Source organism: Pocillopora verrucosa, chromosome 13, assembly GCF_036669915.1.
Source record: "Pocillopora verrucosa isolate sample1 chromosome 13, ASM3666991v2, whole genome shotgun sequence".
NCBI classification, from domain to species: Eukaryota; Metazoa; Cnidaria; class Anthozoa; order Scleractinia; family Pocilloporidae; genus Pocillopora; species Pocillopora verrucosa.
Genome location: NC_089324.1, coordinates 1,598,922 through 1,623,074, shown reverse-complemented (window position 1 = coordinate 1,623,074; position 24,153 = coordinate 1,598,922). Strand labels below are relative to the sequence as shown.

At 39.5% G+C, this 24,153-nt stretch overlaps 4 protein-coding genes across 7 annotated transcripts; all 4 read right to left on the bottom strand.

Annotated features, from left to right (window-relative positions):
- Positions 1–114: 114 nt before the first annotated feature.
- LOC136277869 (2-hydroxyacylsphingosine 1-beta-galactosyltransferase-like) lies at positions 115–4,209 on the bottom strand. 2 transcript variants are annotated; one of them, XM_066160648.1, is made up of 5 exons: positions 4,161–4,209; positions 2,486–3,095; positions 1,623–1,832; positions 888–1,176; positions 115–249 (listed from the first exon to the last, which is right to left on the bottom strand). In XM_066160648.1, exons 1-5 carry the CDS (start codon positions 4,179–4,181, stop codon positions 135–137), a joined length of 1,245 nt encoding a protein of 414 aa, XP_066016745.1. In that variant the 5' UTR covers positions 4,182–4,209; the 3' UTR covers positions 115–134. The 2 variants fall into 2 exon arrangements, with proteins under 2 accessions (XP_066016745.1, XP_066016744.1); XM_066160647.1 differs by lacking the exon at positions 4,161–4,209 and adding an exon at positions 3,888–4,124.
- On the bottom strand, positions 3,478–11,250 carry LOC136277868 (UDP-glucuronosyltransferase 2A2-like). 3 transcript variants are annotated; one of them, XR_010716056.1, is made up of 6 exons: positions 11,071–11,250; positions 9,744–10,353; positions 9,011–9,220; positions 8,264–8,552; positions 4,927–7,669; positions 3,478–3,732 (listed from the first exon to the last, which is right to left on the bottom strand). XR_010716056.1 is itself a non-coding variant. In XM_066160645.1 (5 exons), exons 1-5 carry the CDS (start codon positions 11,227–11,229, stop codon positions 7,387–7,389), a joined length of 1,551 nt encoding a protein of 516 aa, XP_066016742.1. In that variant the 5' UTR covers positions 11,230–11,250; the 3' UTR covers positions 4,222–7,386. The 3 variants fall into 3 exon arrangements, 1 of the variants encoding a protein (XP_066016742.1); XR_010716057.1 differs by lacking the exon at positions 3,478–3,732 and having other exon boundaries at positions 4,222–5,865; positions 6,064–7,669; XM_066160645.1 differs by lacking the exon at positions 3,478–3,732 and having other exon boundaries at positions 4,222–7,669.
- Positions 11,251–12,287: 1,037 nt separating this feature from the next.
- LOC136277556 (UDP-glucuronosyltransferase 1-2-like) lies at positions 12,288–18,998 on the bottom strand. Its single transcript, XM_066159932.1, has 5 exons — positions 18,755–18,998; positions 16,419–17,031; positions 15,424–15,633; positions 14,558–14,846; positions 12,288–14,167 (listed from the first exon to the last, which is right to left on the bottom strand). Exons 1-5 carry the CDS (start codon positions 18,911–18,913, stop codon positions 13,885–13,887), a joined length of 1,554 nt encoding a protein of 517 aa, XP_066016029.1. The 5' UTR covers positions 18,914–18,998; the 3' UTR covers positions 12,288–13,884.
- A 10-nt stretch (positions 18,999–19,008) lies between these two features.
- LOC131784954 (UDP-glucuronosyltransferase 2B1) lies at positions 19,009–23,927 on the bottom strand. The gene is made up of 5 exons (XM_059101796.2): positions 23,769–23,927; positions 22,285–22,897; positions 21,566–21,775; positions 21,034–21,322; positions 19,009–20,706 (listed from the first exon to the last, which is right to left on the bottom strand). Exons 1-5 carry the CDS (start codon positions 23,925–23,927, stop codon positions 20,424–20,426), a joined length of 1,554 nt encoding a protein of 517 aa, XP_058957779.2. The 3' UTR covers positions 19,009–20,423.
- Positions 23,928–24,153: the final 226 nt, after the last annotated feature.

Genomic DNA, 24,153 nt, shown 5'->3' with positions numbered 1-24,153 from the left:
ATACTATTTCTTATCTAATCGGCTCGGGAGAGTGTCATAAATTATGTAATTATGACGTCACAATGCTTGCGATGTACTTCTAAGTTATGAATAAAACAACACAGCTGTCTTGACCATCGCGTGATACTTCGTAGTTACAATAGTTGTAACAGTCTGTGTACATACTCTATCCAGTCCCCAGCTTTCTCCAGGGGGGTCCTTGGATTGTCTTTCATAAGACGAGAAATGCGTTTGGCTTCTCTCTTGAATCTGACACAAATAAGAATAGCAACATTGAACAATGCCAATTACAACAATACCAATTAACATAAGAATTTTGCAACTGCACAATTCTATATAGCTAGGAATTTATTAATACAACAAGTTCATAATTTGAAGGGAAAAGCAGTTTTGTGGACAAAAGATGTGGATGTCATAATTATATTTAAATAGTATTTAAAATATGTCTTGAAGCCTTTGTTAGGTTGCTTTTCCTGGTGCAAGTGCAAACACAATTTTGATTCCAGCTTAAAGCCATTCTCTAAGGTCTTTATAAGCTTATGAAATTACAGAGTTCACCATAGAAGTTTGCATTTCATTGCTGATAGTGAAAAGCGACCATTGAGAACTACAGGTATTTCTAACTCAACCCATTCATTCCCAAGATCTCACTAGCAATTCTCCTTGCTGTCTGCCATACAACTCTTTTGATGTTGAGGACAGGATTAAATTTGTCTGACGAGTGCGTAAGCACGAAACTCAGAGTTTTAGGGAATCATGCGTGTTTCATTTTGGTCATTTTGAACTGTATTTTGCTCTACACTCATGTGTATTGAGCACTTTCCAACAGCATTTGCTTCAATTTCCCACAATTAATAAATTATATATATATATATATATGAATATACCTTGGTTCATCAATAACATGCTGAATTGCCTCTGAGAGTTGTTTAGCATTCATAATTTTGTAATCTAAAACTGTTGCTATTCCAAAGTGTTCTGCCTTCCTGGCATTAGGGAATTGGTCTGCATACAATGGCACAGCCACCACAGGCACCCCATGATATGCTGACTCATAAAGGCTGTTGTGTCCCACATGAGATACAAAAGCTTTGATATCCTTGTGAACCAACAGATCATTCTGAGGTATCCAGCTCATTACTTTTATATTTTTATTGAGAGATGGGGGTATGTAGCCTGAAATAATAATTGTATCACAACAATTATACCTTTTAGTAATAAAAGATATCAAAAAAATAATTTCCATATCCTTGTCACAAAAATTCTGTTGACTCTGTGATGATTAACTGTAATTTATAACTCCACATCACTGCAAAAGAAGCTAAAAAAGAGGACTCATTTTCAAGCTCTCCCTATCCATTCTCTAAATGCATGATCAACTTGTTCAATGACACAAAATCTTTGACACACTCTGCCATGCAAGAGGTAGTGCCCTTTTGGGTGTAAAGTCTGTATATTTTCCGGTTGTTGAAAAGTCCCATGGTGCTATCCACTAGATAAATTTCTATCTGGTGGATAACCCCATACATTTTGCTATCACCTATCTACTGGATAGTGTTATCTGCCCCTTTTCCAACTGGTCCCAGATCTATCCCTTTGTAAAGTTACTTAGGGTTACATACCCTTCAGTTTCCATATGACGTTCTGCTTCACCTTTCCAAAACCTTCTGCCAAGACATCGATCTTCTCCTTAACTATGATTGTTTGTACATATGACCCAAAAGAGGCAATAATGAACCCATGTCCCCCTGAACTGTCGATAAAATCTTTCAATTCAGGGGGGAGTGTATTAGGATCCCCTTTTGCAGAAATGGCACCCACCATAATTTGACCTGCAAGAAGACAAACAGATAAGCTGTTAATGCTACCTGGTTCATCCTACTAATAATATAGGAGAGGGGGTGAGGTTGAGATACCTCATTACCTATACTTTTTCCTCTCCCCCCCCCCAACTTCTGCACTTTTGACACCAATTCCCCCCCCCCTTGGCCAAGACACTACAGATAAATGATAACTAGCCTACCATTAGATCTAGACAATATTTTACGATTTATAATTTTCAAAAATTTCCACTATCTGTTGGATTTGAGTAGTAAAGACCGGGGATCCTGATCTGGTTTTTTTGCACAAGTTTTGAACATAAAAAACATTAATGCATCACTTGATCTTTAAATAGTATTTAACACATCATGAATTCCAAAGGGAAAATTTCACATCACACCTTAACTCGCCTTTCTGTAAAATTTACATGTCAGATATGGAATCACATGTCACATGTAAAACCTTTTCCAACTCTAAACTCTATTACAGGAGTGATTGGATTACTTAACAAATCAATGCCAACATCTAAGCAGCCTCATGCTCATCTACCTCCCCCCCCCCCCCCATCCAACATTAACCCTACTTGTTATCAGTTGACTGCTGTTTGGTTAGGGGAGGGGTAAGTATTCAGTTGCTCAGATCCTCTTCACTTATTTTGGCAAACCTGGCAAAAGAGGCTGTGGATACTCCAGTGCAAAATCAGCAAGAAACAGCACCAGCTCAGCAGTGCCAGCAGCTTCTTGGTAGCTCTTCCCAGGAGTGATGTTGTATTCCTCTTTCAGAGAACCCATGTACCTGGCAATTAAAACTTGTTCTGCAGACTGTGTGAGCTTATATGTACCAAAGTTCATAAGACGCTGTAAAAATGTCATTTCACTTGTAAATAAAGTCATTGGTGCAGGAATGTATGATACTGGGTGGGGAATATTATGGGCAAAAGTTCCTGGACCATTTGGAGGACCAGAAAATATGATTACTTTTGGAATGCCAAGAAGCTCAGAGACCAAAACAGCACAGAAGGAAAAACTCTCATAAACTATCAAGTCAAAATTTTTTAGTTCTTGAAGTAGCACTGTGTCATTCAGCATGTATTCACAATTGACTCTTTGCATTTCATGTAAGCGATTTATTGTCTTCCACATTTTGCCTTCCATGGCTGTAATCGCTGTATTCTCTGTATCTTTTTCATCGTATGGAGTCAGGAATGTCCTGTGGGGAATTTTCTGCTCATTACTTGGTGGTGCATCACGAACCGCTGGTCGAACAAGCACCACCTACATCAGAAAGGAAGAAAAAGTAATTATACTGTATAAGAAAACTAAAAAAAAACTTTGCAAAGTATTCAACCTCTACTTGAAAAAAAATTACAGTGCTCCGAACATCTACTCATGTAATCATTCAAGAAGGAAAAAAAGGGCTAAAAAATTTTAAAAAAAAACAACAACAAAACAGAAATAGAGAAATCACTTAATAAGTTGCATGTTGCAAAGTAACTCCCACCACTAATGGCATAGTAGGTGGTAGTTGCCAGTGCGTGAAGGCTCGTTTGAGTTTTTGGAGACGTTTAATAGCCCAGTAAATCAGCGAGGCAAGGGAAACGAGGTAAAACGCAAGAGAATGGCCTGATGATAAAACTATCGTCACCTCTAAATTAGCGCGGCAGCACGTGCCTCAACTAGTCTCATTGATAACCTCAAGCTCCTAGGGCGTAGGCTTTATGTCTGGCATATGAGAAATCTGCGTTAATTTAACGAGTTGAGCCATGGACCTTTGCTCTGAAGCCGATGGAGAGAGTGTGCACACTGAAGGAAAATTAATAGGCGCGAAAATTTCTAAGACGAGGTGTGATCGCCATGTTCCTTTGGTTGCGGGCCAAAACGGTAAGTCACGAGATCCGAGATTTCCCTCGCCCTGCAAAAGAATCGGCATTTCAAATGCAAAACGTTACAGAATGCGAAATAGGGAGCATTCTCCCAGATAAAAATTACCTTAAGTAAGCGGTACACGCCGGTTTCAAGGATTTATTTACGGTAGTTAGGACCGCATCTAGTGCGAAAGACTCTCACCTCGTGACCTCGGGAGAACAACTCCTCCATAACCTTTTTGATCGTAAAATAATGGGATCCCGAATAAAATCCGCTAAAACCTGCAATTCTGGCCGAAAATGATAAGTCCATCGATAATATAACCGAAGAAAGAAGTAAAAACGATTTTATCTCGGCCATCTTCGAGGGTGAGGCGAGGGGGCGCGGGGAATGGGGGGAGGGGGAAAGAAAGAATATTGAGTCGATAGCGCAGTGCCTTTCTGTATCTTCTCCCCCTCATAACCCTCTACTCACTAGTAATGCAACTTTGTCCATATACTTCAGCCCCGCAAATGGTTCCCAACTGAAAATGATCCCTTAAATTAAACTCTGACTGATCCCGAACCGCTCACGCCACCCACTTAAAAATTCTGGAATGGCATGGATAGAGGTGGTGAACAGAGGAACACGTAGTAGCATGTGACGTCAACTATCATTTTTTGCTGCGCTTTTGGCAAACATGAGCACAACGACAAAAAAAAGTGATGAAAAGGCAGTCGGCATTCAACAACTTTCAAACTTATGAAAACTGTATGAAGGAAAGGTGTCTGAAACAATTTTTTTAAATAGTCTATACAGTCCTGCCTTTCTTCCTTTCCTCGATCTTCAGAACTAGTGGGTCTTAATTAACATACCTGTAAAAATTGATATTTAATTCATGAATGGGTGAGCTTACAGAAGGAAATTATGGGTTGAAAGCCCTGACCTGGTGCAGAAACAGGAATTTTTGGTGGGAGAGTGGACAGAAACTTTTATTGATCAGCTTGGTAGTTTATTAACTTTTCTAGAAGGCCAATCTAAGTCAATTAACAAACAATAATGAGAAGTAGGAATGTAGGCTAGTTCTTGGACAATAATGATTATTTGACTGGGAAGTAAATTGTAGAATATTCAAAAACTGAACCAAGATATACTCATATGAGAGTTTTAGATAGTGCCATGTAAGGTGTACATGAAAATTGCCTAACATCACATTTCATGAAATAACATTGAAATCCACATATGTCAGCAAGGTACTCACCCACAAGCGCTGATTGGTTTGTTTGCATGGGATTTCAAGTTTCTCATTTTGTTGCTTTGGGTAGCTTTCATGGCAAACCCTTCTGTTCTTCTGGCTGATGCCAGTTCCATAAGTTAAAATTTCCTGAGGTAATTTCCCGCAATGAAAATCAGTCACACCTGCATACTGAAGTTTCGCATGGACTGTCATCAAGTCTCGTGTCCTCATATACCCTAAGTGGCACAGCATTACCAATGATTTTCACCCTTACTAACCCTTAACTCCCATGAGTGACCAAGACAGAATTTCTCCTTACAATATCAATACAATAACAACCAGGTAAGTGACGAGAATAAAGAAAAATATCAATTTGGGGTTAATTAGTTGATCCAATACTAAATTCTCAAAAGTAACATCATAAGAATTATATGGTTGACAGTAAGGAGAATGACAAATTTGATCTGGGAGTTAAAGAGTTAAGCGGTTGTGATCACCTTTGACTGAGTCCCAACAGCCTGTTTGTATTGTCTTCACCTATGCCAGGTGGTCACATCAAATGGAACCACCCAAATAAAACTAAGAATAATTTCTAAAGTAAAATTTATATATTTTGTATTTTATTTCCCAGAATCAACATTAGTACTTTGAGTTCAATGTCCTCAACGCATTGCAGATTATCTTTCTTCTTAGGACTGTTAGGACAAATATTATGCACAAACATCACACAAGTCATTTGCTATTTAATGTCCTCGAGGTCCAACTGTACCATAATAAATCGTGGGCGGTACGGAAAAATTAAACGGACTGTATGCTGTCACTGTGTTAACAACAAAATAATTAAATAAATTGATTGGACTCAAGGCAAGATCTTGAAACAACATTGACACTGACTGCAACAGTTGGAAAGTTCTATCTTAATGCGGTTGGCGATGCTGAAGTGCCATCTAGGAATTTACAAACCTGTAATGTAATCAGGAAGATTAGATAATTCACACTTGTCCTCATACACTGATAGTCATCTCTGTAAGAGTCTCGTAAGATTTCGCAAAATCAAGGTTTACTGTACTGATTCACAAAGCTGTGTCGTACAAGTATTGAAAAGAACTGCTCAATGATCTTTTCACGAAAATAAAACAAACTATTGACCTCATAACATACCTCCTCAACTGTTGCAGCCATTGTCGTCTCGTCCGCAGAAACAACGTGCGTGACAGCCGGTCACGTGCGACCCAACAAGTTTCCCACTCATCGCGCGATATTTTTATTTCATCGCGTGATAAATAGAGAATAATACATGGGCGCACGTAGATTGGAATTTCTCTTTGAATGTTTAACTCGAGTCGAACACGAGAAGAGAAATTTCATGTCTACAAGTAACCATGTATTATTTTGTTTATCATATAAACACAATAGCCCTTTACTGACAAGAAAAGTCAACTTTATTATTAAATGAAAGTTGTCGACTTTTGCTTTCAGCCGCGAGAAATGCCATTACCAAAGCCACTGAATACGTAAATTTCAGTTTTTCTTTCCGCATTTTGGTTTTCCTTCCCTTCTGGCAAAGTTTGAACGTCACTGTTTGTAAGCGATACGGATTTTTCAGTGTTTTAGCAGCCATTCTCCGCACAAATCCCGACAAGCGACCTTGGATTGAGAATGGTGAAAGCTTCGCTGTTCATTCAAGCCTGGCCGAGTGGCGCGAAAGGCAACAGACGCATCAGCTGCTGATTGGCGATATCAAACACTCGTGAAAAAAAAATACACGATATATTTTCACGAGTGTTGTTGCTACTCTTCTCAGAGCTTTTCATATAAACCATAGTTTATATGAAAAATCTCATTTATCGCGTGGTAAGATTGAATTAAGAAATGGGATAGCTTGTTCTCTAGGGCAACCGTATATTTGCGTTATTTTAAGTAATTTAAACTTATTTATGAGGATTTATCAGTGCGTGTTTCTGTTGCGTGGTTTGGGGTCAGAATTGCGAGATCTGCAAAGATTTACCACCACAACGAAACTTGTGCGCCACATAGAAGAAATAGTAAGATAATCTGCAAAATTACAAAGGACAACACCCTCGCCTCCCCTCTTTAAAGGAGATACGAGAGGACAAAAAAAATGGCTATTTTGGTATCATCAACACGGTAGTACTCGAACGTGGCAACGACTTAAATATTACGTGACGCCCAAATTTTTGTACGTGGTGCGTGAACTTTGTGAAAAAGCCAGGTAAGGTGAGATTTAAGGTTTTCCCTCGTAAATTCTTGAGGCGTGAAGTATTGTTGCAGGTGCACGTGACTCGTTTTTTCATTTTTTTTTTTTAATTTTGTGTGTGAAACAAGATCATGATCAAGATGTTGGCTATGATGATTTCATACGATTTGTATTTGCTTGGAATTTTTTGAAGGTGTCTCTTTGTTGTCATAACAATAAAAATTAAGCATTGAGTGACATCCTTAAGAACAATGATTATTGCATGCCTACTCCTTTTTAGTTTTTGTAGTACCATTTTTACAACACGCTTTGCATAAACACCTGCATGTGTACCTAATCACCATGACAACTAATGTTACTATAGCGACAAGGAAAGCTATGACGTCAAGTAAGTAGTACTGGAACCAAGGGATGTTAAACACTTGAGCTCTGAGGTGTTGGGCTCCACCATGTCTGTGTACATACTCTATCCAGTCCCCAGCTTTCTCCAGGGGGGTCCTTGGATTGTCTTTCATAAGACGAGAAATGCGTTTGGCTTCTCTCTTGAATCTGACACAAATAAGAATAGCAACATTTAACAATGCCAATTACAACAATACAAATTAACATAAGAATTTTGCCACTGCATGATTCTACATAGCAAGGAATATATTAATACTACGAGTTAATAACTTGAAGGGAAAGGGAATTTCATGGACAAAAGGTGTGGATGTCAGAACTGTATGTAAATATTATTCAAAACATGTGTCTTGTAGCCTTTGTTAGGCTGCTTTTTCTGGCACAAGCCCAAACACAATTTTGATTCCAGTTGTTAAGCCTTTCTCTAAGGTCTCTATAAGTTTATTAAATTACTGAGTTCACCATAAAAGTTGGCATTTCATTGCTGGTAATGAAGAGCAACTATCAAGAACTACAGGTATTGTTACCTTAACAGGTTCATTCCCAAGATCTCATTAGTAATTCTCTTTACTCTCTGCCATAAAATTGTTATGATGTTAGTTTGGAGAATTTGGATTGGATCAAATGATAATCCCCTTGTTGATGTTTTTCTTTGTTCTCATCAAGAAGGAATAATTCTGTCTTGGTTACTCATGAGTAAGGGTTAACAGTTCAGAGGAAAGTGAAATCACTCTATAAATATACCTTGGTTCATCAATAACATGTTGAATTGCCTCTGAAAGTTCTTCAGCATTCATGGTTTTGTGATCTAAAACTTTTGCTAGTCCAAAGTGTTCTGCCTTCCTGGCATTAGAAAATTGGTCTGTACACAAGGGCACAGCCACCACAGGCACCCCATGATATGCTGACTCATAAAGGCTGTTGTGTCCCACATGAGATACAAAAGCTTTGATATCCTTGTGAGCCAACAGATCACTCTGAGGTATCCAGCTCATTACTCTTATGTTTTGCCTGAGAGATGAGGGTATGTAGCCTGAAATAATAATTATCACAACAATTATATCTTTTAGTAATACAAGATATCAAACAAATGACTTCCATACCCTATTCACAAAAATTCTGTTGACACACAGTAGTGACAATTAACTGAAATTTATAACCACAACTCCACATCATTGCAAAAGAAGCCAAAAAAGAGGATTCATTTTCAAGCTCTCCCTATCCATTCTATAAATGCATGATCAACTTGATCAATGACACAAAATCTTTGACATACTTTGCCATGCCAGAGGTAGTTGCACCCTTTTGGGTGTAGAATGTACAGACTTGCCGGTTGTTGAAAGGTTGCATGGCGCTACCCACTAGATAAATTTCTATCTGGTGGATAACCCTATACATTTTGCTATCACTTGTCCATTGGATACCGTTATCTGCCCCTTTTCCAACTGGGCCCACATCTATCACTTTGGAAAGTTACTTTAGGTTACAGACCTTTCAGTTTCCATATGACGTTCTGCTTCACCTTTCCAAAAGCTTCAGCCAAGACATCGATCTTCTCCTTAGCTATGATTGTTTGCGCATATGACCCAAAAGAGGCAATGACAAACCCATGCCCCCCTGCACTGTCAATAAAATCTTTTAATTCAGGGGGGAGTGTTTCAGGATCTGCTTTTGCAGAAATGGCTCCCACCATAATTTGACCTGTAAGAAGACAAACACATATACAGTTAGTGCTAACTGGTTCATTCTTAGAAATATGTGGGGGAGGGGGTGAGGTTGAAGATCCCTCAATACCTATACATTACCCTACTCCCCCACCTTCCGCACTTTTGACACCAGTCTCTCCCCTTTGGCCAGAACACTACAGACAAATGATAATTAGCCTACCATTAGATCTAGACAATACTTCCTGTTTGATAATTTTCAAAATTTAAATTAACCATCTGCTGGATTTCAGTACCAAAGGCCCAGGATCCAGATCTGGTCATGCACAGGAATTTTGGATAGAAAAAATTCATGTATCACCTAATCTTAACTCAATATTTCAAATCTCAGCTTACCTTGCCTTCCTGTAAAATTCTCATATCATGAATGAAATCACATTGCCAACTCTAAGCTCTCTTAATTATGAGAGTGATATTAAAACTAGCATTTAAGCAGCCACACACTTACCCCTCCCCTGACCCAACATTTAACCCAACTTGTTATCACTTATTTGGCAAACCTGGCAAAAGAGGCTGCGGATACTCCAGTGCAAAATCAGCAAGAAACAGCACCAGCTCAGCAGTGCCAGCAGCTTCTTGGTAGCTCTTCCCAGGAGTGATGTTGTATTCCTCTTTCAGAGAACCCATGTACCTGGCAATTAAAACTTGTTCTGCAGACTGTATGAAGTTGTATGCTCCAAAGTTCACAAGACGCTGTAAAAACGTCATTTCGCTTGTAAATAAAGTCATTGGTGCTGGAATGTATGATACTGGAAAAGGAACATTATGGGCAAAAGTTCCTGGACCATTTGGAGGACCAGAAAATATGATTACTTTCGGAATGCCAAGAAGCTCAGAGACCAAAACAGCACAGAAGGAAAAACTCTCATAAACTATCAAGTCAAAGCTTTTCAGTTCTTGAAGTAGCACTGTGTCATTCAGCATGATTTCACAAATGACTCTTTGCATTTCATATAAGTTATTTATTGTCTTCCACAATTTGCCTTCCATGGCTGTTTTCACTTTATTCTCTGTATCTTTTTCGTCGTATGGTGTCAGGAATGTCCTTTGGGGAATTTTCTGCTCATTACTTGGTGGTGCATCACGAAGCACTGGTCGAACAAGCACCACCTACATCAGAAAAGAAGAAAAAGTAATTATACTGTATAAGAAAACTAAAAAAAACTTTGTGAAGTATTCAACCTCCACTTGAAAAAAATTACGGCGCTCCGAACAACTACTCATGTGATCACTCAAGAAAAGACATAGTAGATGGTAGTTGCCAGTGCGTGTCTGGGTTTGTTTGAGTTTTTGGAGACGTTTCAAAAACTCAAACAAGCGTTCAAGCCTTTAGTGGGGCAAGGGAGATGAGGTAAAACGAAAGATAATGGCTTGGTGTTAAAACTATCGTCACGTCTTAATTAGCACAGCAGCATGACACTGTTCCTCAACTAGTCGCATTGATAAAGAAGTCCCTGGGGCATATGTTTTATGTCTACTTATCAGAAATCGACGTTAATTTTACGAGTTGAGCCGTGGACCCTTTGCTCTGAAGCCGTTGAAGAGAGTGAGCACACTGAAGGAGAAATTAGTAGGTGCGAAGATTTTATGACGAGGTGTGATCGCCATGTTCATTTCTTAGCCGGCCAAAACGGCGAGTCACGAGATCCGAGATTTTGTTCGCCGCTTCAGAGGAATCAGCGTTTCAAATGCAAAGTTTTACAGGTTGCGAAGTAGTGAGCATTCTCCCACGTGAAAAATTACCTTAAGTAAGCGATACACGCAGGTTTCAAGGATATATTTACTGCAGTTGGGACCGCAACTAATGTGAAAGAAGGAAACTCTCACCTCATGACCTCGGGAGAACAACTCCTCCATGACCTTTTTGATCGTAAAATAATGAGATCCCGAAGAAGTTCCGCTAAGACCTGCGATTCTAGCCGAAAAGGATAATTCCATTGATATTATAACCGAAAAAAGAAGTAAGAACGATTTCACCTCGGCCATCTTGGAGGGTGGAAAAACTTGGAGAGGTGAGGGGACGCAGGGGCTGGGGTGGGGTGGGGGGGGGGCATAAAATTGTGGTGATAGCGCGGTGCCTCCCTGTATCTTCCCCCCTCACAACTCCCCTCTCACTAGTAAGAAGGAAAGGTGTCTGAAATAATTTTTTGAACAGTCTACACAGCCCTGCCTTTCTTCCTTTCCTCTTCAGAACTAGTGGGTCTTAATTAACATACCTTTGAAATCGATATGTAATTCATGAATGGATGAGCTTACCGCAGGAATCAATGGGCTGAAAGCCCTGATCTGGTGCGGAACCAGGAATTTTTGATGGGCGAATAGGCAAATACTTTCATTGATCAGCACAGTAGTTTCTTAACTACACTAGCTAAAGGCCAATCTGAGTCAATATTTACAACCCTAAGTCGGAATGAAGGCTGGTTCTAAGACAAAAATGAATCTTGGGAGAAAATTGTTGAATATTCCAAAAAACCGAAATATACCCATACGAGTTCCAAATCGCGGCATTGCAAGTTATAAATGAAAAAAGCATATTGCCTAACGTCACATGTCTCACGAGATAACATATAAATCCACATATGTGATCAGCAACGTACTCACCGACAAGCGCTGATTGGTTCACTTGCATAGGATTTCACGTTTCCCATTTTGTTACTTTAGGGTAGCTTTCATGAGAAAACCTGTTGTTCTCGTGGCCGATACCAGCTCCAAAAGCTAAAATTCCCCCGAGGTAGTTTCCCACGATAAAAATCGGTCACCGCGATTGCAAATTTAAGTTCCCCGTGGGTGGACTGTCACCAAGTCTCGTTTCCTCGTACACCTTAAGCGACACCGCATATTAATCCTTACACCCTTAAGAGTGACTAGCATGTAATTTCTCCCTACAGTATTACCTCTGAATCATGCATGAAGGTCATGAGAATAAAGGAAATGATCACCAACTAAAGAACCTCTTGATTGGTAAACAAATTCTTCTTGTTAGCACCTTAAGAAATGAATGGAGGACGGTAAGGAGAAGATGAATAATGATCTTAGGGCGTAACGGGTTAAGCGGTCGTGGTCACCCTTGACTGAGTCCCAACCGTCTGTTGCTGCGTATCGTCTTCAGCTATGCCGGGTGGTCACATAAAACGGAACCACCCAAATGAAACCAAGAATAATCTTAAAGTTTACATATTTCAGGTTTTATTTCCCGGAATCAATGTTAATACTTTAAGTTCAATGTCCTTAACGCATCGCAGATTATCTTTCTTCTTAGGACTGTTAGGACAAATATTACACTGGTCCAACTGTACAATACAAGTCCTCAGCGAACGGTAATCTGCGATACTGTTCTGTTTTACGTTGCATCATCATTTTGTCGATGGTATTTATCAAAGAAGAGCCAATGCATTATTTAGCTACATTAGTGAACAATTATGCCGTAAAATGGCGTTTTTCCTCAATCGATACTCACACAATCGCACGCGCACGAAGTTGAGCGCAGTTTTTTAATGTTTTCTTCCAGCGCAAGCCGTCCCGTTAATTCTTATCGGTATATTAATGTACGCACGTAAGGACGGCCGTCTGTGAATAATTCATGATTGGGTGAGCTCCCCGCTAGGAACTAATGGACTGAAGGGCCTGGACAGGGCTGGAACTAGGAACTTTTGCTTTCAATAGAGCAGTTTAGTAACTCTCATTGAAAGCTATTCTGAGTTAATTTACAATCAGTAAGGTGAAAAGCTTGATTCAGTAATTATTGAGAACGAATAGCCTAATTCATACAAAAAATTGGATCTAACTATCTCCTTAAAATATCTATAAGCATATGTACTAGTTAACACTGTCAGTTTTAAGTAAAAATTATGGCAGTCTAAAATGGTTTTACTGAGACGAAGTGCACACATTCCGCAAAATTCAGGTGAAACCCCGCCTAGAGCACTGAGTTTAAAAAAGGTGAGCGTTTTTCTTTTTCTGGTATTAGCACTAAGAAAATTAATTTTAAACACTTCATAGTGAGAAGTGACATGTGATCTTGTTGGTGCAAGAATTTTGCTGTTAGACAATCAAAAATAAAAAACCCACAGGTCTGAGGAGAGGGGTCCAGCCATGCGACAACCCCCCTTGGTTCGCCACTGAAAACAATGATTGCAAATTGGCCCTTACTCAGCTGACTCTGACCAACCGTCAGAACCTTTCATTTATATCAAACTTAGCCCGCAAGCGTTTTTGCTGGCAAGCATTTATTACTAGCGCTGCATAACGCGCGTTTCTCCGCCCGCGGGAAGATTTGAAACGAGTTGAGGAGAGGTTTGCCGGGAGTCTAGACCCATTTGAGACCTCTCGCTGGCTAAATTTGCTCAGAGTTTCATACTTGCCCGCGAGCCAAGAAACGCTCCTTCCGAAGCACTACTCATGTGGGTTTGTTCGCTGGCTACATCGAACAAGCAACGTCTACAAGTCTGTAATTGTCTCTAGTTACACGTAGAAACGGTGCACGTGGTGCGTTCACCGCTGAATCTTTTTAAATCTGGCTTTAAATTTACCTGGTGACAACTTCCATGAATATTATAAAATGTTAACTCTACAAGAATTCCTTAAAATCAAAGTAACTACCGATGCATGACTTGTGACATCACAAGCTCGGGCCAAAAGAGATCAATCGTTTTTCGCTTTCTCGCTGCTCGGGCGGAAACACACACGAAACATGCATCCACATATCCATTTGATCACTATGATGACAAACGCAGCTAGGGCAACAAGGAAAGCTATGACGTCAAGTAAGTAGTACTGGTACCAAGGGATGTTAAACACTTGAGCTCTGAGGTGTTGGGCTCCACCATGTCTGAGTAGATACTCTATCCAGTCACCAGCTTTCTCCAGGGGGGTCCGTGGAGTGTCTTTCATAAGGCGAGAAATGCGCCTAGCATTTTTCTTGAAACTGAAGAAACACGATTGAATAATAACATTGCAAAACTTACGATTCTTTCATGCAGGAAAAAATGAAAAAAAAGAAAAACGACCATCCGAGTTTATGGTCTCCCGATGTAATTGTCAATAGTTGCTGTTGGGTTTGTTTGCTTGATCATATCTTATCGAATGCATTATTTTGAAGTGGATGATAGTTCACACAGTGACTTTGAGCGATTGCACGTGTCGTAATAACTTTTCTAAGGATCCTAATGCGGGCTTTTTTGTTACATATGCTGCTGAACGGTGTAACTTTTGAACATGGATTTTCACGCCAATTTTCCCCATAGATATCCAGCTATGCAACTACATGTCAAATTAAATGACTTTCTAAAAACTTTGTTAAAATACGTGTCACTACCTTGGTTCAGTCATCACATCCTCCATTGTCTTAGCAAACTCCTCAGCAGTCGCAGTTTTGTGATCCACAGTCATACCCAATCCAAAGTGCTCTACCTTCCTGGCGTTAAAAAACTGATCAGCAAAGAGAGGAACAGCCACCACAGGCACCCCATGGTAAGCTGACTCGTAGAGACTGCTGTGTCCCACATGAGAAACAAAAGCTTTGATATCTTTGTGAGCCAGCAGATCATTCTGAGGTATCCACTTCATTACTTTGATGTTTGGACCAAGGAGTGAAGGAATGTAACCTGAAAAAGTTGATAAAAAGGAGTTTCCTGAGTAACAAAGAATTCAAAGTTTCACCAATAAAAGGCACAAAATCTTCACCCTTTAACTCTCATATCAAAATTGTAATTCTCCTTACTGTCAACCATACAATTCATTTAATGTTAGGTAATTTAGTGTTAACAACTGGGTTGAAAACGTAAATTGGCCTCCGTAAAGAGTAAAAAAGCTGACAAACATTAGCCCTTCGTCAGAGTGAAGAATTTATGTTAGTTTAGAGAATTTAGTATTGGATCAACTAATTATCCCCATATTGATGTTTTCCTTTTTTCTCATCACTTATCTGATTGATATTGTATTGATATTGTAAGGAGAAATTCTGTCTTGGTCACTTATGGGAGTTAAAGGGTTAATTACATTCATTCTACCTATTTCGACTTAAACTTCACTGGAGACAGTTGACACATTATATCTTACTTAAAATAAAATGCATCGCTAAAAATTATACCAATAATTATGGTTACGTTGATAATAACAATAATGATGACAATGATGACTTTGACAATAACTGGTTATTAACAATTAATACTAAAAAAATACCTTTAAGTTTCCATATAACTTTCTGCTTTAACTTTCCAAAAGCTGCAGCCATAACATCGAAGGTCCTGTTAGAAATAATTGTTTCTGCATACGATCCAAAAGAAGCAATAATGAACCCGTGCCCCCTTGAACTGTTGATAATGTTTGCCAAGTCAAGGGGAAGTGGGTCAGGTTCTGCTTTAGCAGTGATGGGACCCACCATGACCTGACCTTAAAAGAAAAAAACAAAACAAAACAAAACAAGAAGATAAATACAAACAGAATGTGATCAGGTATCTATAAATACCCCAGGAACTGATTTGTCTAGTAGGCATTACGCAGAGGGAAAGTGCACCTTAAGTTCACTTCAAGAGATTATAAACTGAGAGAACTTATACCCATGACCCATGACACCTCTTTCTCAAAGTCTACTTTAAATTTCCAACCACAGCTGAGAAGTTGCTATTAATGCTAGCTTCCATGACAAGGCAATCAAAGATCTCGATATCATAAGTCATTGAGGTTACCAGTGTTCAAGTTTGTAATCTCCTGATGCACATGTGTTAATAATGCTATGAGTGGAATCATATAAATCACCCTTCAGCAAACTGACAGCCATTCAACCCTTTCAGGAGAGTATTATTTTAAGAGTCTGGACCTACAATGTCTGACTCAAGTCTGAAAAGAGACTTGATCGAGAACACAGAGAGTCACAATCAGGGTATTCAATGGGAAATTTTGATTTCTTCTCTTTTTTTCTCTTTTTTTCATGGAGATGTAGTCACCTAACAGTTAAGTTAGAGGGCTGTCTAGGTAATTTTTCTGTGTTTGTACAAAGGACACTTAACTCTCTCCACCCAAGAGTATAAATGGGTACCAATGACCCGTCAGTAAAACCTGTCAAACACTTAACATCTGGGGAGGGGGGAGGGGGGAGGTGGGAGGTGGGCAGGGTAGGGGGGGTGCAGAGGCAGCCCAGCCATGGAGTGGTATCCTATTTAGGATGGGTAGCAAACCTGGCAGAAGTGGCTGTGGATATTCAAGTGAAAAGTCTCCAAGAATGAGCACTAACTCAGCATTCCCGAGGACCTCTTCAAGTTCTTTCTCAGGTGCAATGTTATATTTTTCCTTAAGGCGACGCTCACTTGGAGATTTCAAAAGTCTTACAGCAAACTCAAAACTGATCTGACCTACAGAGTTCATGACACGCTGTATAAATGACATGTCACTTGTAAATGCAGCAAGACGTGAAGGCACATATGACAATGGACAAGGAACCTTGAAAAGTGAACAACCTGCTGGAGCATTTGGAGAGGGTATTAAAACCACTGCAGGAATTTTTAGAAGATCTGCCACTATTGAAGCACACAAAAAAAGTCTTTCAAACACTATCATGTCAAACTGCCTCAGATGTTGAATCAGTTCAGTGTTATTTAACAAGTGTTCGCAAATGACACTTTGCATCTCTGTAAATCTGATTAGAGCCTTCCATAAGCCGTCTTCCATATGACTTTTAACAAAAAATACCTCAAAATAAGACTGGTTATATGGTATGTGGAATATCTTATGAGGTATCGTCTGCCCAATTGTTGGTGGATCGTTTTGATTGGCAGGCTTAATCAGCACAACCTGTATTGAAGAAAAGGCATGAGAGCAGGAAAAAAAGTAATGAACAAATACTGGTTTGACACAAATACACACCCTGGTGTACAGCCTTGCCTTAAAACAAAGAGTTGAATATGGATCTGCAGATAAATTATGGTAGTCAATTCCTTTGACGAAAAAATGAGTTTGCCCCTAGATCAAACTCTCCTAGGGACTTTCTTTACGGTAATGGATACTGAGACAACCCTTACCTGAGTTACCCTGGCTAAGCTAACTTTTCACATATTTCTATGAAAAGAGCTGTGCCTGCTGATAATCTGACCATGATATAGGATGTAAGTATTGTATACAGATTGCACTTGAAAATGGGTGGCCATGATAAAACAGACTGCAGACTGCAGACTGTGTACAGTGCACAGACTGTGCAATTTTTTTGTTTGCTTTTTCTTTTAAACTGTGATGTACATATGATAAAGGTGTATACGTCTTTTTCTTACTCTTTTGGTAACATTGGAACTGTTTCCAATTTTTGAACAACACATGACAAAATTTTATAAGGTTATTTTCGAGCTCACATTATCCAACAAAATAAAATTGCAGGCTCAAGTTTCTCGAGCTCATGGAGATTAGCCCTACTCTGAAAGATGTGTTGCAAATGTAATTTGTATGGACAGTGACACTGATTTAGGGGTAAGGAATGTGCTATGTAGATGAAGCAAATGATTACCAAGATCTTCACAAGACAGCCTAAAGAACTTTGCAGAGAAGAAAGTGCTGAACCATAAAATCTAACTTTACTAGAAAATACGGTTTTTGAACTGGGGTAGAAGACTGATGGAGAGCTTCGTGGAGAAATTTGGCCATGTCAGTAGTCTCCAACTTAATCTCTGATTCTATCGCAATGCATGCACAATGTGCGTGAAATTAAAATTAAAAGGACAATTTCCAAGTTACCAACAGACAGGACTCAAGGTTTCATCAGTATTTTTTTTTCATTTTACCAGAAATTGAAAAATATAGAACGAAAAGATCCAGTACTCTGGTTGAATCAAAATTCTGGGAAACGTGAAAAACAAAGCACGCAACGCACCACGCACCAAAAATGTAGCGGCATTTAAAAAGCCCCTCGTTTGTTGTTCATTTCTCCTTATCATCCAATCAAAAACCAGTTCTCAGCAAAGTTTCTTGACTTCCACTTGACGTTCACCGAGGCGTAAAATATAATTTTATAAGCCAGAAAACGTATTTTTTTCCTCAGGCTGAAAAAACCGCATAATACTAGTGAAATTGGATAACTATCTAAGTCGACTGGGTTAGTAGGTCATGAAGGAATTTGTCGGATGTGCAACAAATTCATTCACGTTGTTGGCCAAACCTCCTTGTTACTGTGTAGTAATTTTAATTATGTCTGTAATTTGTATTTGAAATATGACAGCAAAAATTTGTACAAAAAAATTTGTCAAAAAAAAATTACGAATTTGTCAGTGTCTCGCGAGCTGTAACAGTCGAAATTCTCCATGGAACAAAGCGCGGTCTGCACGGTCTTAAGTCTAGCATGACCGTCACAGATTCCTTTTGCACGATCGAAAATTCCAAATAATTATGAACACCTACATGCAGGACCACCAAAGCGAAAAGATTATACAGTATGCCGCACTACATCTTTATTTTTTACTTTCCTCTGTATCGCCGTAAACGATGGCTATGTCGGTCAGAGATACTTCTGCAAGGCTGCTCTAGACCTTACCTCGTGTCCGCGCGCGGACAATTCCTCCATAACCTTCTTTATGGTGAAGTAGTGGGATCCCGAATATGTTGGGCTAAAACCTGCAATTCTGGCCGACAAAGTAAAGTTTACTGACACAAGCGCAACAATTAGCTGAACGATCATAGCTTTGAGCGCCATTTTGTTGATCGGGTGACGTCACACCTGAGTTCGGACACGCAAACTTGCCTGATAAGTGGTACGGGGTGGAAAGAAGAAAAAGAGCAAAAGGGGGGGGGGGGGGTGGTAGTGCATCTTTGCCGTGGCACTAGCTACCGTCTCAGGGGCCTCAAAATCCCACGCAAAACTGGCAGGAAGGTAAGTGTGAGGAAGATGATAAAGTATATGGAAGAGAAGGAGATGCATCTTACAGTTAGAGTTGCATTCAATTGAAGGCCACTCAGCCTGCAGGGTTGGGAAAGTGTCTTCATGACACAACTATGGCTGAAAAGAAACAGTAACAGAAAATTGCTAGTTTGTTTCTTGTGAAAATGAAGCTAGCTTTTGCTACAGATTTAAATGACATCAATTGACTAGTTTCGTTACATATCAACACGTACGAAATTGGATTATTTTAATAAAAGACTGATCAGGTAATCACAACGTTATCATCTCCCCGCTAGGAACTAATGGACTGAAGGCCCTGGACAGGGCTGGAACTAGGACCTTTGCTTTCAATAGAGCAGTTCATCAACTCTCCTTGAAAGCTATTCTGAGTAAATTTACAATCAGTAAGGTGAAAAGCTCGATTCAATAATTATTGAGAACGAATAGCCTCATTCATACAAAAAATTGATCCTAACTATCTCCTTAAAATATCTTTAAGCATATGTACTAGTTAACACTGTAAGTTTTAAGTAAAAATTATGGCAGTCTAAAATGGTTTTACTGAGACGAAATGCACACATTCCGCAAAATTTAGGTGAAACTCCGCCTAGAGCACTGAGCTTAAAAAGGTAAGCAGTTTACTTTTTCTGGTATTAACACTAAGAAAGTTAATTTTAAACACTTTATAGTGAGAAGTGACATATGATCTTGTTGGTGCAAGAATTTTGCTGTTAGACAATTAACAATAAAAACCCACATGTCTGAGGAGAGGAGTCCAGCCGTGCGACACCCTCCCTTGAATCTGCCACTGAAAACGGTGATTGAAAATTGGCCCTTACTCAGCTGACTCTGACCAACCGTCAGAACCTTTCATTTATATCGAACTTAGCCCGCAAGCGTTTTTGCTAGAAAGCATTTAATACTAGCGCTGCATAACGCGCGTTTCTCCGCCCGCGGGAAGATTTGAAACGAGTTGAGGAGAGGTTTGCCGGGAGTCTAGACCCGTATCAGACCTCTCGCTAGCTAACCTACGATTCATACCTACCCGCGAGCCAAGAAACGCTCCTTCCAAAGCACTACTCATGTGGGTTTGTTCGCTGGCTACATCGAACTAGCAACGTCTAGAAGTCTGTAATTGTCTACAGTTACACGTAGAAACGGTGCACGTGGTGCGTTCACCGCTGAATCTTTTTAAATCTGGCTTTAAATTTACATGGTGACAACTCCATGAATATTATAAAATGTTAACTCTACAAGAATTCCTTAAAATCAAAGTAATTATTGATGCATGACTTGTGACATCACGAGCTCGGGTCAAAAGAGATCAATCGTTTTTTGCTTTCTCGCTGCTCGGGCGGAAACACACACGAAACATGCATCCACATGTCCATCTGATCACCATGACGACAAACGCAGCTAGGGCAACAAGGAAAGCTATGACATCAAGTAAGTAGTATTGGTACCAAGGGATGTTAAACACTTGAGCTCTGAGGTGTTGGGCCCCACCATGTCTGAGTAGATACTCTATCCAGTCACCAGCTTTCTCTAGGGGGGTCCGTGGAGTGTCTCTCATAAGACGAGAAATGCGCCTAGCATTTTTTTGGAAACTGAAGAAACACGATCGAATAATAACATTGAAAAACTTACGATTCTTTCATGGAGGAAAAAGTGAAAAAAAAAAAAAAAAAAAAAAAAAGTGGATGATAATTCACACAGTGACTTTAAGCGATTGCATGTGTCGTAATAACTTTCTTAAGGATCCTTATGCGGGCTTTTTTGTTACATATGCTGCTGAACGGTGTAACTTTTGAACATGGATTTTCACGCCAATTTCCCCCATAGATAAACAATCACATTGCTAGATATCTTCCAGCTATGCAACTACATGTCAAATTAAATGACTCTCTAAACTTTGTTAAAATACGTGTCACTACCTTGGTTCAGTCATCACATCCTCCATTGTCTTAGCAAACTCCTCAGCAGTCGCAGTTTTGTGATCCACAGTCATACCCAATCCAAAGTGCTCTACCTTCCTGGCGTTAAAAAACTGATCAGCAAAGAGAGGAACAGCCACCACAGGCACCCCATGGTAAGCTGACTCGTAGAGACTGCTGTGTCCCACATGAGAAACAAAAGCTTTGATATCTTTGTGAGCCAATAGATCATTCTGAGGTATCCACTTCACCACTTTGATGTTTGGACCAAGGAGTGAAGGAATGTAACCTGAAAAAGTTGATAATAAGGATTTTCCTGAGTAACAAAGAATTCAAAGTTTCAAAATTGTAATTCTCCTTACTGTCAACCATACAATTCTTATAATGTTAGGTAATTTAGTGTTAACAACTGGGTTGAAAACGTAAATTGGCCATTATATCAATAATTATGGTTACATTGATTATAACAATAATGATGACAATGATGACCTTGACAATAACTGGTGATTAACAATTAATACTAAAAAAATACCTTTAAGTTTCCATATAACTTTCTGCTTTAACTTTCCAAAAGCTGCAGCCATAACATCGAAGGTCCTGTTAGAAATAATTGTTTCTGCATATGATCCAAAAGAAGCAATAATGAACCCATGCCCCCTTGAACTGTTGATAATGTTTGCCAAGTCAAGGGGAAGTGGGTCAGCTTCTGCTTTAGCAGTGATTGGACCCACCATGACCTGACCTTAAAAGAAAAAAAACAAAACAAAACAAAACAAAACAAGAAGATAAATACAAACAGAATGTGATCAGGTATCTATAAATACCCCAGGAACTGATTTGTCTAGTAGGCATTACACAGAAGGAAAGTGCATCTTAAATTCACTTCAAGAGATTACAAACTGAGAGAACTTATACCCATGACCCATGATACCTTTTTTCCAAAGTCTATTTTAAATTTCCAACCACAGCTGAGAAGTTGCTTTTAATGCTAGCTTCCATGACAAGGCAATCAAAGATCTCGATATCATAAGTCATTGAGGTTACCAGTGTTCAAATTTGTAATCTCCTGATGCACATGTGTTAATGATGCTATGAGAGGAATCATATAAATCACCCTTCAGCAAAATGACAGCCATTCAACCCTTTCAGGAGAGTATTATTTTAAGAGTCTGGACCTACAATGTCTGACTCAAGTCTGAAAAGGGGTAGCCCAGCAATGGAGCAGTATCCCATTTAGGATGGGTAGCAAACCTGGCAGAAGTGGCTGTGGATATTCAAGTGCAAAGTCTCCAAGAATGAGCACTAACTCAGCATTCCCGAGGACCTCTTCAAGTTCTTTCTCAGGTGCAATGTTATATTTTTCCTTGAGGTGACGCTCACTTGGAGATTTCACAAGGCGCACAGCAAACTCAAAACTGATCTGACCTACAGAGTTCATGACACGCTGTATAAATGACATGTCACTTGTAAATGCAGCGAGACGCAAAGGCACATACGACAATGGACAAGGAACCTTGAAAAGTGAACAACCTGCTGGAGCATTTGGAGAGGGTATTAAAACCACTGCAGGAATTTTTAGAAGATCTGCCACCATTGAAGCACACAAAAAAAGTCTTTCAAACACTATCACGTCAAACTGCCTCAGATGTTGAATCAGTTCAGTGTTATTTAACAAGTGTTCACAAATGACACTTTGCATCTCTGTAAATCTGATTAGAGCCTTCCATATGCCATGTTCCATGAGAGTTTTAATAAAAAATACCTCAAAATAAGACTGGTTAAATGGCACGTGGAATATCTTATGTGGTATTGTCTGTCCAATTGTTGGTGGATCGTTTTGATTGGCAGGCTTAACCAGCACAACCTGTATTGAAGAAAAGGCATGAGAGATTAAAAAAAAGTAATGAAAAAAAATACTGGTTTAACACAAATACACACCCTAGTGTACAGCCTTGCCTCCAAACAAGGAGGTGAATAAAGATCTGCAGATAAATCATAGTAGTCAACTCCTTTGAAGAAAAAATGAGTTTTCCCCTAGTTCAAACTTTCCAAGGGACTTTCAAAGTTCAATCAAAGTTCTGGAAAACGTGGCGGCATTTAAAAAGGCACTCGTTTGTTATTTATTTCTGCTAATCATCCAGTCAAAAACCAATATTCCCAGCAGAGTTTCTTGATTTCCACTTAACGTCCACCGAGGCGTAAAATAAAATTTTATAACCGAGAAAACGTATTTTTTTTCTCAGGCTGAAAAAAACCGCATAATACTAGATAAATTGGATAACTATTGAAGCCGATTGAGTTAATAGGTCATGAATAAACTTGTCGGATGTGCAATTTTCCGCAGATTCATTCGTGTTGTTGCCAAACCTTGTTACTGTGTAGTAATTTTGATTGTCAGTCTGTAATTTGTATTTGAAATAAGATAATAAAAATTTGAAATTGTGAAAAAAATAAAAAAATTAATGAATTTGTCAGTCTCGCGAGCTGTAACAGCATGACCGCCACAGATTCCTTTTGCACGATCGAAAATTCCAAATAATTATGAACTCCTACATGCAGGACCACCAAAGCGGAAAGAATATACAGTATTCCGCACTGCATCTTTATTTCTTACTTTCCTTCATAGCTATCAGAAGCACGTAGAGTTTACATGCCTCTGTAGCTATTTACTAGCAGTCAACGATGGCTATGTCGATCAGTACTCCTGTAACCTGCAGGCTGCTCTCTGACCTTACCTCGTGTCCGCGCGCGGACAATTCCTCCATAACTTTCTTTATGGTGAAATAGTGGGACCCCGAATTTGTTGGGCTAAAACCTGCAATTCTGGTCGACATCGCAAAGTTTACTGTCACAAGAGCAACAAGCAGCTGAACGATCATAGCTTTCAGCGCCATTTTTTTATCAAGTGACGTCACGTCTGAGGTTCAGACACGCAAGCCTGTCTTGCGGGTGAATGGGGTATGGAAAGAGAAAAAAGAGCGTGGCCGGGAGGGAGAGGAGGCGGGTTAAGCATCTCTGTCCTGACACTGGCTATCGCCCCAGGGGCTCCAAAATCCACTCTTACAATGTTTGGGCAAAATTCAACAGTCTAACGTAAATAGAATTTGTCAATTATTTTCA